Raw genomic sequence first — 12,393 nt, 5'->3', positions numbered from 1 at the left:
GTCATTCAAGCAACTACTGTGTCTCATTAGAGGCACAAAGGTGTTCCATTTGTTCTGAAGAAAATAAACTCTTCCACTGCTATCTGCACTTGATCATTGAGAAGTAACGCGCTGAGGAATAACAACAGTATTTCCCTGCACAGCTCAGTTAGTGACTGCTTTGTGTTTTGCACTTGAAGGTTCTGTGTGCTGAAAGACACTGGTCCCTAAGAGTTTGTCAGCATCTAACTGCCATGGTTTCTCTTCAGTTACAGCCTAGAAGGCCTTACTGGAGACTCTGGTGAGAGCAAGAAGGCCTCTACAAATTTGGAGGCTTCTTCTCTAAGCTCCAAAGACAGACGGAGTTCGCTTGCCAGCAATCAGTGTGGGTCCCTGGTATTGCTCACTGAAGAACTTGAGCAAGGAGAAATCAGAGACTACGCTCACCAGGTAAAGGTGTCCAACTGTAAGATGTCTAAAAAATGCTACATTAATGTTTTGGAAGTAATTTTCCCAAGTGACAGTCTCATTGTGAAGGTATCCACCCTATATATATATATATATATATGTGTGTGTATATATATATATATGTATGTATGTAATTAAAATTTCCCAGCTTTTACATAGAGGAATCTCTACTCTGTTAAACTTGCTACTTGGTTCTTTGGGGCAAAATGGTCAACGGAGAGAGTCTTAGGGAGAATGGAGAGAGAATAAGAAAATTCCCAGTTTTCTTCCACTGATCAAGAGTAATATTGGGAAAGTTATTAATGTTTTTGCATGGTTATAGGTACCTATCAATTGCAGGTGTTGTAAAGCTCCTGCAATTAATGCTTATGCTGCCTTTTGCAGTCCTGAAATACACATAAGTACTAAGTAGGAATTTATCTGTTAAAGTTTTCGGGTTTATTTTCATATCGCACAGGGAAAGTAAAGATTTATTTTCTTTCACAGGGAAAACCAGAATCAAAAGGCATGTTATCATAAGCAACAGTTAAGCAAAATGTTAATTGCATATTATGGAAATCTAGAGATATCTCTCCAGAGTAGAAGTCTGTAATAGATATTAAGGGCAGATGGGCCACAATATGATGACAGTCTCTTATATTTTACCACGCTGAACCACAGTCTAGTTATGCTTAGAAGATGAAATCACAGCAATAATTTCAGTGGCCATCAGACAATTAATAATATCTATCCTGTAATATCTTGCAAGAAAATCAAGCAGCCAGAGTCCCTCTGTTTCTTGCATAATTAGTTGTCATCTACTTAAAAGGCAAACCAAAATGTTGTGTTTCACCTGTGTGACACCACTTGCATTTTTTTGTGATCCTTGCATTTCTCACCTATTACGTTTTTGCTGTTTGAAAGTGCAAATTACAGTAAATGTGAGAACTGAACTGGGATCTGAAGTTGGGATAGTGCTGTTGCACTTGATATATTTGCTCAGTGTGGTTATTGTCTGTTTTGCAGATGCGTCAAACATCGCAGCCACAAGGATTTAATTTCTGTTCTTCCACTGTTTCATCTCCACTGACCAAATCTATGTCTCTAATGTCAATTAGTAAACCAGTGCTGGACAGTGAGTAACACAGTTTTCCTTTATCCTTATCCATTCTGTCATCTATATTATTAAGTATACCTTACTCCCTTCCCAAGGCAGAATTTGCTAGTACCTGCTTTTGCTTTACTATGTTATGTAAAATATATCTGTCACTGCTGTAAGGAATTGTGGGTGGAAAGGCAGAACTCATTCATTTTAGATCCATAGTTTGTTCTTCCCGGTGTATCCCAGGTAATTCCAGTTCTGTTGAGTTTCTTTTGTTGGTTTTTTTGTTGTTTTTTTTTTTCTTAAATAGGCTACTCATATAAAAATTATGATTTATTGAGTTTGTTATTTAAAAAAAAAAGCTCAACTTTTACATCCTTTCAGGATTTCTTTCTTTGATGTGGGGGCAAATCCCACTTCAAATCTTACTTTCTTCAGTCTAGATTTTTTTGAAAGTTGATGGATGGAAAGTTGAGAATCCATGTCTTGATCTCCTTAGGGGAGTTTGTTTCTGTTTGTTTTCAGCTAAGTGTTTTAGGGTATTTGATGGTAATTTATTGCATCTCATTCATGAAGCAAATAAAAAGATGATTAGGTGACATTTTTCAGTTTAGTTTAATTGAAGTGATAACAAGCACTTAATTTTGCAACTTGACTGGATTGATTCTTTCAGCTGCAAAAGTCATTCAAAAGGATGCAGCTGGATGTGCTTAGGAAGGGCCATGTTACATGTGTTTTCATTTCTTTAATTGCCAGCCAGAAAATGTATTGACATTTTAGATCACATCTTGTCAATTGGTGATGGTCTCTGATCTTTTCCTATTTATTAACATGCTTCTGCCTTTCCAAGCTGAACAAAGGAAAAGTCCTTTTGCGAACGGTGGTTTATTCTTTTAGGAGGCATGCTAGAGGGAGGTCACAGAGATTGTAATTTGTTGGAGGTGTTTTTAAATTATTCACCATTATTATTTTGTGATTAACGAAGCATGTGGCCTAATGGACGTGTCCCCCAGCAATGGTAACCAAAACACTGGCAGAACTGTCCTGTGAAGAGACCGGCTCTTGCTCTGTGTAACGGCCCATCCTCTTTGCCCCTTGGCCTTTTTATTGAAGTAACCAATTTACTGCTAACCAAACATCATAAATAACTCAGCTAGTTCCCTGAAAACATGCTTTTGGTGTCCGAGAGAGCCTGGCCAGTGGAAGCTCATCTCCCTCTTCCTTAAGATTTTCCTTCAGACCCATGGAGGGAGGTTACAACAGTGGAGGATTTGTGCCCTAAGTTGGAATCATATGACTTGCCACCTTCCTGGTCCTCTCTGTTTTATGATCTGTGTTAAAAATGCTGTTGAGGCCTCAGCTGGTGGTAGACAGGTTTGATTATCCCATCTTCTTCTAGAGTCAGTCTAGCCACGAGGAGTAAAAGGGAAGACGTAGTAAGTTATCCAGAGGGGCTATGGATGAAATAGCAGGGTTGGTTGTCTGCTTTGAGGTAGATGTCTGGGAGTTCTGGACACAGAAATTAAAAAGGACTAATGCTTCTATGAGCTTTATTTTCTCAGTCAATTGTGACATCTCAGAAGGGTCACATTTTTATAAGAAGGTGTTTTCTGAAAACTAGTGCGTTTGAGGTGGTTGATGTGAGCATCCAAAAAGCTTAATCACGTTGAAAATTTAGGTCACAGATTCCCCTCCCAAATCTGATTCTTTCCTGCCTTTGGAAACTAAGTAAATCACTTCATTCTTCCTCAGTCACTTTGAAAGAGGAAGAGTGTTACTTGAGTTTTGACCATAACTACATGTGAAGCAGCTTAATGCCTTTTCCAAGAAGATTTCAGTGTACAAACTCCCTTGTACCACCTGAGTTTGAAATTCATGTTATTGCAGCAGGATACTTTTGAGTTAAGCAAGAAAAAATCCTTGATTTCGTGGAGGTGAATTCTAGGAGGACTTATATTCTTTATTCCACTTGTATTATTTTGTGGTAGGTGTTTAAAAAAAAATCTTTGAACCCTGCAAATGTGTCTGGATGGGAAGGAAGCAACATGTTTTGCACAAAAGCTTCAAAAACTAAATCCAAATTAATAAACAGATAGAGGGCTTTCTCTTATTTTTCCTTTTTATTGTCGTATGTACTGAGCGTGAGCAATTTCCAAGGCTGAGTTTCTAACTCCATCTGATGTCTCAGATGTTCCAAGAGCTGCTGTGGCCATTCACAACTGTTAATCCTTCATCATTTTATGGAGGGAGATCACAAGAGCTGTTGGCTAGCGTGCTCGGAAGACTGCTTTTGGCTTTGGAATAGCAAATTTCCAGTGTGGAGCATTGTTATAAAGCCAGGAACTGCTATAAATAAAACTACTGAAATGGAAGTTAAATTGAACTGTGCTGGAGGAGGTGGTTCTATTTACAGTAAAGTATTATTGTTCATCTTGACTTTTAGTCTAAATAGACACTATACTACAGAAGAAAGAAAGAAGTGTTGCCTAGTCATGTTCTTCAGGTTTGGGACACTAGAAGAACTCCTTTGAAAGGCAGTCTAAACAAAATTAATGCGTGAATCTTGCTAAGAATCCTTCAATTTAAATGCCTTTCATTGGGTCCCTCTAGGGTTGTTCTGCTTACATTGGAAAAGTGTGCACATAATTTTAGTCAAATCTCCTCTAGGCAATTGGCATTTATAACTAATGGCTGAAGGAAAATTTCAGGGGAGTTTACTTTGCATTGTTTGCATTGCATTGGATATTCCTCAGATAGTGTTTTTATATTCTGAATTCAGTTTGAGGGTATGATATCAGCAGTGCAAAAAATTCTCTTTGTGTGTGAATGAAAGGACATGTTTTATTCAAAGAAAGTAATAATTGCTATTTCTTTCTCTTGGAACCTTAACACTGATAAAGTCGTTAGCCTTTTTTCCCTGTTGTACAAGCAAATTGGTTTATCAGTCCCATGGAATGGCTTAAAAGTGCCTGAATATATGCACTGAAGATGTTTAATGTAGATGCATAATGTAGGACCTGTTTTCCCCAGCCCTGTCCCAGTCATCTTTACTGAGGGCACACTGGTATATTGTGTGACTGATGGATATCCAGCAATGTGACATTAGTCAGGTCACAGCTCCACCTGTGCTTGTATGGTGAGAACGTTTGGGATATGTAGCCCTTGGGCACCTCCATAAGAGGCTGTGCAGCAATTTCAGTTAAGAGTGGCTAGCTGGCTCCTATGTCTGTTTTCAGTGAATTGTAGAATAATTTGGTTTGGAAGGGACCTTAAAGCCCATGCAGTTCCAACCCTCTGCCTTGGGCAGGCACGGATACCTTCCACTCTGTCAGGTTGCCTAAAGCCCCATTCCATCTGGCCTTCAACACCTCCACAGATGAGACATCCACGACTTCTCTGGGCAACCTGTCCTACCGCCTCACTACCCTCATAGTAAAAAATTTCTTCCTAATATCTGATCTAAATCTGCTTTCTTTCGGCTTAAAACCATTACTCGTTATCCTGTCACTGTACTATACTAGAAGATTGTACTTAAAAAGAATTGTTGCAAAGTTTGCAGACAAGAGTATGAACACATAGCAAGGATTCCTGGAAAAGTTGAAGATAAATATAGTTTCACAAATTGAAATAAGCAGAAGGCACAGTAGTAACATTTCTGGGAAAAGATGGTTGAACTTGTCACTATCCCACTGATAATGAGAAATTTGATGTCACAGACTGATTGCTGAGTTCAGCACCGTGTCTCATAGACATCTTCCAGGCAAGGACAGGAAAGGGTGCAGAAGGGCTTTTTTTGTTTAGGCAAAAAACCCAAATGAGTGAGTTTTAGAAGTTTGGTTTTTTTTTTTAAACAAGGACTGTGAGTTTTAAAAGGCAGGCAAAACTGGAAACTTTCAGGGGCGTAACAGTAGCAAAATATTTGGGTTTTTTTAGGGTTAGAAGTGGCAAGAACCATCCCAGGTAGATAAAGTCAACATTTTGGATAAAGTATCCTTGCTACAACAAGCAGCCTTGGTGTAATTTAACTGCAAAAAGCACCATTAAACAAAAATGTAGTTGGTCTAGTATGGTCCTCTGGCAGTTATTTCAGTGAAGCAGATGCCTGTTCTCCAGAGATCCACTAAGTTGTTGGTATTCTATTTGGGAAAATAACGGTTCACATGTAAGTCTTCATTAAGAGTTCCTATAAAAAGCTCACAGTAAAGATAAAAAAGCCTTGAACCTCGACTTTTGCATGCAGTGAGGCCTGTATCCTCTGAAACATGCATCCTCTGGAATTTGCATGTTCTCAGTTCTTTGTTTCTTATACCTTTTCTGAAGCCAGCTGCTTCCTTTGCTTTGGTTTTAGTTTGCTTTGGCTGCTATCCTCTCCTTTTTATTATTAAGTGCATTTTCAAGCATGCTCTAATGTCTGCTGTTAACCCACTTCTCAGCCCAGGGCCGGACTCGACCATCGAGACGAATCTCCTTCTCCTTCAGCATCTCTCCACTCATTCCTAAGTCTAAAACTCTCTTTTCTATTGGCTCTTCTTCCAGTGATGATGAGGAGGAGTTGGATAGTAAGTAATTGTTTTCTGTGCGTTGCAGCCATTATGGGTGGAAACAAAGGGAAATCTGGTTTTCTACTTTAGACATTGAAGTTTCACCCTGCAAACTTTGAACTAACCTTTCCATTGCATGATGTCTAACAGTTTTATCTTAGTCCTGCATCTAAATGTTAATGGCAGAGTAAAAGAATTGTAATCCAAAGAGTATCGTACATCAGCACCGTCACATCTCATCTGGTTAGTTTTGGTCCGTGTGGCAAATGTGATCATCTGCCACTCTGATTGGCAATATAGTTATTACCTTTTTATAAAAAACAAAATACTTGTTTTGAGATTGTTGCGGTGCATAGAGTTAGCAGAAGAGGTAGATCCTTGCTCAGAGTACATTGTTCGGATGAAGTAGAAGAAGAGGAGAGATGTCCTAATGTTAAATTCTGAAAATCTCAGTTACAACTTCACAGTTGCTCTGCTGAGGTAAAAAAGGCATACATTGCAGGCAAGCAAACACCTTCATATAGGTGTTCATATCTGGGTCCTGATGAGGGAAACGGCTTTCTAGTCCAACAGATTTAGGTAGCTTCCTGATCTGAAAAACCTCCACACCATCCACTCAAGACACCCGTCAAAGATCTGTAAATTTTTGTCCTGTCTTCAGTGTGGGCTTGTCCCTTCCTACAAGAAAGTCCTATGGTCTTCCCAACTGCCACTTCCATCTTTGAGCTCCTTCCCCTTTGCTCTGTCCTTCTTTTCTGCCTTTAAGAAAACACACAATTCATGGTCCCCACAAAGTGAGCTGTAAATGCGCAGCTGTGCATTGATATCATGCTGACATGGTAAAAAGTACTCTTTCTACTTTTTGGTGGATTTGGTTTCTTTGTTGCTTTTTGGGCGGTTGTTTTATTTTGTTTTTAATTTTTTTTTTTGTTTGCTTGTTTTAAGCATCCAGCCAGTTAAGTAATTCCTATCAGTCAGGTTATGCTATAGCAATTTTGGGGGGTATTCCTGTTAGCCAGTATTTCTCGTATCTCCCTTAACAGTGCTATTGTTAATGATAAGCATTTAAAATAATATCAGATATTGTCAAACAAAAATGTTGCTTTCTTTACATGTGTTTTATTCCCTCATATTTGATGGTACTGTGTTTGTTTGATATGGTGATATATTTAAGATGTGGATTTCAGGTAGCTGGACAAGCCAGGCTGTGCATTTTGGAAAATTGTTTTGAAGCCTTTGGATTTGTTGACCCAGAAAAGTTTAATTGCTGACAGCATTAAGGAGTTGTGAGCTAGTTTCTTTCATTTGCAACATCCTATTCCAGTCGCTGCTTTCTGCATAATGGACCTAGGTGAATTATTTCAAGTCCAGCTACCATATGAAGTAATTTTGGTGGGTGGTGCTTAAAAGGTGTTCAGATAAGTTCAGATAAGTGTAGCAGAAATATGGAAATAAACCTTTTTTTGCTCCCTTCTAACCTCCAAAAACCTTGACAGTGAGAAAATAATTGCTTTTCTATGCTCATCTTCATGGGTTTCATAGCTTGGAGCAGTAGATCATATGATGTTACATTGTAAACTGAAATATAAAATCATAAACAGACTTTCTCCTTTATTTTTGTCTGCATCTGTTTTGCCTGCCAGTGTCAAGAACCCCCTGATGAAACACTGTTGTAGTGAGAGATAAATAGTACATAATTCAAGTTCACATGCAATGTGCTTTCTCAAGGTGCTGAAAAACAGTAATGGATATAAAATTTTTACTGTTCTTGATTCAGCATTCTTTCATATTTCTTATTTTAACTGCAAAGAAAAAAAAAGGTTTGTGAAATACTTTAATGCATTCAAATTGACGAATCTGTTAAAAAAAAAAAAAAAAAAAGGAAAGGCTAAGGAGGGTTAACCCATATTAAAGGAGAACTAAAGCTGAAACGTGAACCAGAGTTACTGGGGTGTTAACCAGAGAGTTGGGAGTCTGAAAATTACTTATGTGATCTCAGTTCACCCTTAGGTACAAAAACCTGCACAGTCAGAAACTGAATAGCAGACTTTATTTGATATATGTTACAGTATTACTAACTTTGCTGTGTTTGAGATAGATCAATAATTAGATGAAAGATTTTGCACGAGAGATATTAACAAAGGTCTCAAGCAGGGATTAGGTAGTGGGGGTATGGCTGTTCTAGTTTCTCAATATGAAGAAGTGACATTTCTGTCTTAGGCTGTGTTACACTTGTGGTTTGGAAAAATCATCGGTTTGGAAAATGTGTATTTTAGACTCAAGGCATAATATTGTATGCACCATTTTTCTAATGCACTTACCACTCTCATATAGAGGACCATCTTTGCCTCTGATGTCAAATGGCTCTTCTGCATTCGCTCTTAGCTTTGATATGTTAACAGAATTTTGAAGCCAAAGTGCTGTTTATCTTACGATGTATATGCAGAAGCCTAATAAAGATGATCAGTCATGCTGCTTCTTGAACTTCAGATAGGACTGCAAACAACGCTTGTAGTAAGGGGATTTTGGAGTCTTGGCAAGCCCAGTTACTCCAGAGAGAGCCCTCTCTCCTCTGGATCATTTCAGCCTGATTTTTCAGTGTACTTAGATGGTTCTAGTAAATGGTATCAGTTACCTAATCTGCTCTGAATGTATTGTGCAAGAGGTTTCTTGTGGTACAAAGAGAATTTTTGTCATTGGCTGGGCTTCAGCTTCACGTCGAAAGTCAGACTTTCCTCAAGCACAGCGTTGTGTGACTAAGCCTTAGGCTGGTAAGGTTTTGTGGAAAACAGAATAAAGCTTCCCTTGTTTCCCTTACTTTTTATGAAGTGCCTCAGGATTTTGATAGGAAAATGAACTATAATTTTATCAAGCAGAAAAGCTTTATACATGAAATCCGGATGAGTTGTACAGTAGATTCTTTCTGGTGGTGTTTAAATGAAAGTATTGTGGCAGAATGATTCTTGTTTATACCTGTCGTCATTGAATTGGCAGTTCTGATTCAGATACTCTGATTTACCAGCCAGTTTAACAAATGCATATCCTTTGTGTAACAGCTGAAGAACAATAAAAACGCTAAGCAGGTTTTGCCTCAGCATCTAATTTGAGAGCACCTAAGGATACAGGGAACAGGCTTCATTCTGAGCACGTGAAATCCGTTCTAAACACTCGTGGAGAACATTTCTCCTCCCTCCTGAACCATCCAAATATGCAAGCTATATTTTTGAAATCTGTGGGCTAAGATTGCAGTCTAACATATCATCCCCCCACCCCTCCAATCTTTTCCAGGTACACAAGCGTTTGGCGGCCCCACGGGTTCCTCGGTTCAGAGGTACGGTATTTTGAGGGTACCATGTCTCTTCTGGTGGGACTCATGCAGTGGGCTCTGGTTCGGACACACAAAAGCCTTCCTGGCACCAGTGCTCTTCAGCTGAAATTGCGAGTGTCAGGCTTGTGACAATCAGTCCAGTATATCTAAGGGCTGAAGGGTATTTTAGATCATAGGATATTAATTTCTCTTCTGTGTCTTATCTCTAACAAGGCTTTGTGTTTATTCATAGATAGCATTATATCAGATTATCTATTATTGAACAGTATTAGATTACCCTGAGCTATATTTAATGCTAGAAGAAGTAGTTGTTCCTCTCTTCTGTTTTTTCTGTTTATATTTCTGTAATGAAGGCCGAAACAGTCATGGTTTTGTACATCATTACTTTTCATCCTTGCAAGCTAGACAGGAGATAGATAATCTTTCTAGTGGGTGCTGGCTTTAAAAGCCACGTTCCTTGGGGAGGAACATTTGTGGCACCAAAGAGGGTAGGTGTCTGGGCTCTGTGTCACTCTGGTAGTTTTGGCTTTATTTCATGGCTAGGAGGCTCTTCGCCTCTGCTCACTGCTAGTTTCTCCTCCTTGATTTCATTATTCTTTCTGCTGTTCTGTTTTTTGGTTTGCGTGTACTTCCTAGTGACTATATCCTTTTCTTTAACACAAAAATACTTTCCTTCATAATACCTTACTGTTCCATAGAAGCTGAAGTAGTCATAAGCTCGTGCATGTAAAGACTGGAAGAAAATATCTAGCTCCCAGAAATGCCTAAATAACTATTGCTTTCTCTTACTTGTATTGGTATTTTTGTTTCTCACAGGAAGCTTTGCAGACAGCATGGTTTCTGTTAAAGATACTCACTGCTGTTTCAGAGTTCATTAGATGCCTTTCTCTGGAAGGAGATCTCTCTTTAAAGGATGAATGCATGTTTTATCCCTTTCTGTCTGCTCCACATCGGAAATATTGATGATTAATTGCCAAGTGTGACTGTATAACTGCAATATTGCCCATGTAGACAGGCAGATGCTGCAAGCTGTTTAGTGGTTGTTTGGCTACGGGAGCAGCAGAGGGTGCTATGGCATGATTTGAGAATGGAGATCGCTTAAAAACAGATAAAAGGATTCCTTGAAACATATGACAAACTACTGCATTGTCATTTTGTCTTTACTTTGCCTTCTCTTGTATTACACCATAAAGCAACTCATAACTACTGGATAGTAAGCACGTCTGTCCTATCTATCCATTTAATGCTTTGAGAGGAACAAAAATTAACCAACCTCTTTCTTTTTTGATCTTAGCATATCTGAAGAGAACAGCAGTGTCCCTGCTGGTAAAGGTGCAACGAAAGTCAGTCGCACCTTCAGCTACCTCAGGAATAAAATGTCCAGCAGCAAGAAGAGCAAAGTAAGTGCTTTGTGTGATTTATAGAGATGAATTCTGTATTTCAGTGTGTTTCTGTATGGTGGTATTTTTGTCTTTGCCTAATTTTCTTTTCTTCTTCTTCCTTTCTTCCTTTTATAAGGGGAGGATTTTCTGTGGGGTATTAGGGAATAGCAACATGGAAAATTTAGAACCCCAAAAGTGAAATGCATCTGAGGTGAGGTTTCCTGAGTTAGTGTCTTTCTCCCACAGAACTAAGCTTCATTTGTTATAGAGAATAGATTGTGCTCCAGCATGAGTTATGGCTTTACAGTGATTGATGAGTCTAATTTTTCAAAACCCATACTTAATAAAATGAGGACAGGAGCTGTAAGAGGGGACTGGCTGCTGAAGGCTGTATTGTGTTTCCCTTTTATTTTTACCTTTGCCACAAAGTTCCTGCACACTGCTGGAGAAGTTGCTTAACCTTTGACCTTTAGTAATGGCCAATATTTGTATTTTACCCCTTTTCCCCACCTTGAAACCCTGGGATTTCATTTGCTGAAGGATAAGTGCTCAGCTCAGTTGAATTTCCTGGGAACAGCATTGGTTACAGAAATAATTACACTAATGCTAAATAATTCACGCAAATGGGCTGGTTTTGCCTTAGGTTATTCCTTGAGGATTAATATATGTTTGCCGATTTTTTGGCTTAGTTGGATTTTTTTACTTTAATCTCACCGTGGTTTATCATGTCTGACAGAAGCTGATGAGAACACCTTACCACACAGTGGGCAATGCACATTATATAGTCAGGTGATGTGTAGCAAATATGTTGGTAAATACTATTGGAAGGCTGCTAAGACACATATTACATATTCTGGTGACTGTCTGAATAACAAACAGGAAATAAAACGTGGCATAATGAGTATTGTCCCTATCGCAGAAAGAGGCTGGGCTAAAGCGTATGTCTGTGGGAGGGGTCCCGTTTCACCTGCACACGCAAACTTGATTTTAGTCTTACCCAACATAAGTTGTTTCAGCCTGAATGTTCCTCTCCTGTAGCTGAGTTTGTGTGTTGTAATGGTACAATGCACGTTTTCATACGCATCTTTGGAGGCTTGCATCGCTTTTGCAATGAGGTAGCAGCTGTAGCAAGATCAGTCATCGTAACGCACAGTTCCTCTTTATGGATCTGCCTTTAAAGATGTGAGCTGAAGGTATCAGCAGCTCCGACCTGCTGCTGAGCGGCTTTAAGGCGATGCTTTTTCCCTGTGCTGCAAAGCACAATGTCAAAAAAAAAAACCACCTTCTGTCTACATAGAAACCTCTGTGCAACCACTAGTGAGAAGTTGTGGAGCGTGTTGCGCAGCCTGTGAACAAGATTGGAAATCTGATAACTGGTTCTTGCAGTTTGGATGTATAATCTCTAGAGCAGGAACTGGACATACATATATAAATTTAAGAGATCTGAACTAAGGCAGGCTGGGACAGGTAAGAAAATACAACAGAAGCGCTTTGAGACATTTGCTCTGCCTTTGTTAAATAGTTGTGGTCTGATTTTACTAATTTCATGATTATTTCTGAAACTGTTGATAAAGAATTGCTCCAAAATCCCAATAAGAATAATAATATATGCTA

At 38.9% G+C, this 12,393-nt stretch overlaps 1 protein-coding gene across 2 annotated transcripts in view; it reads left to right on the top strand.

Moving 5' to 3' along the window:
• Positions 1-12,393, top strand: part of AKAP13 (A-kinase anchoring protein 13) — a 77,143-nt gene that overhangs the window by 31,639 nt on the left and 33,111 nt on the right. For both annotated transcript variants that reach the window (XM_054077398.1, XM_054077399.1), the window contains 4 exons: positions 249-429; positions 1,453-1,561; positions 9,358-9,400; positions 10,692-10,797. In XM_054077398.1, the coding sequence (XP_053933373.1) occupies positions 249-429; positions 1,453-1,561; positions 9,358-9,400; positions 10,692-10,797 (439 nt within the window). The remainder of the gene's footprint in view (positions 1-248; positions 430-1,452; positions 1,562-9,357; positions 9,401-10,691; positions 10,798-12,393) is intronic.

Source organism: Cuculus canorus, chromosome 12 (assembly GCF_017976375.1).
Source record: "Cuculus canorus isolate bCucCan1 chromosome 12, bCucCan1.pri, whole genome shotgun sequence".
Classification (NCBI taxonomy): Eukaryota; Metazoa; Chordata; class Aves; order Cuculiformes; family Cuculidae; genus Cuculus; species Cuculus canorus.
The sequence above is the reverse complement of the archived record's forward strand: the minus strand, read 5'-3'. Positions and strand labels throughout refer to the sequence as shown.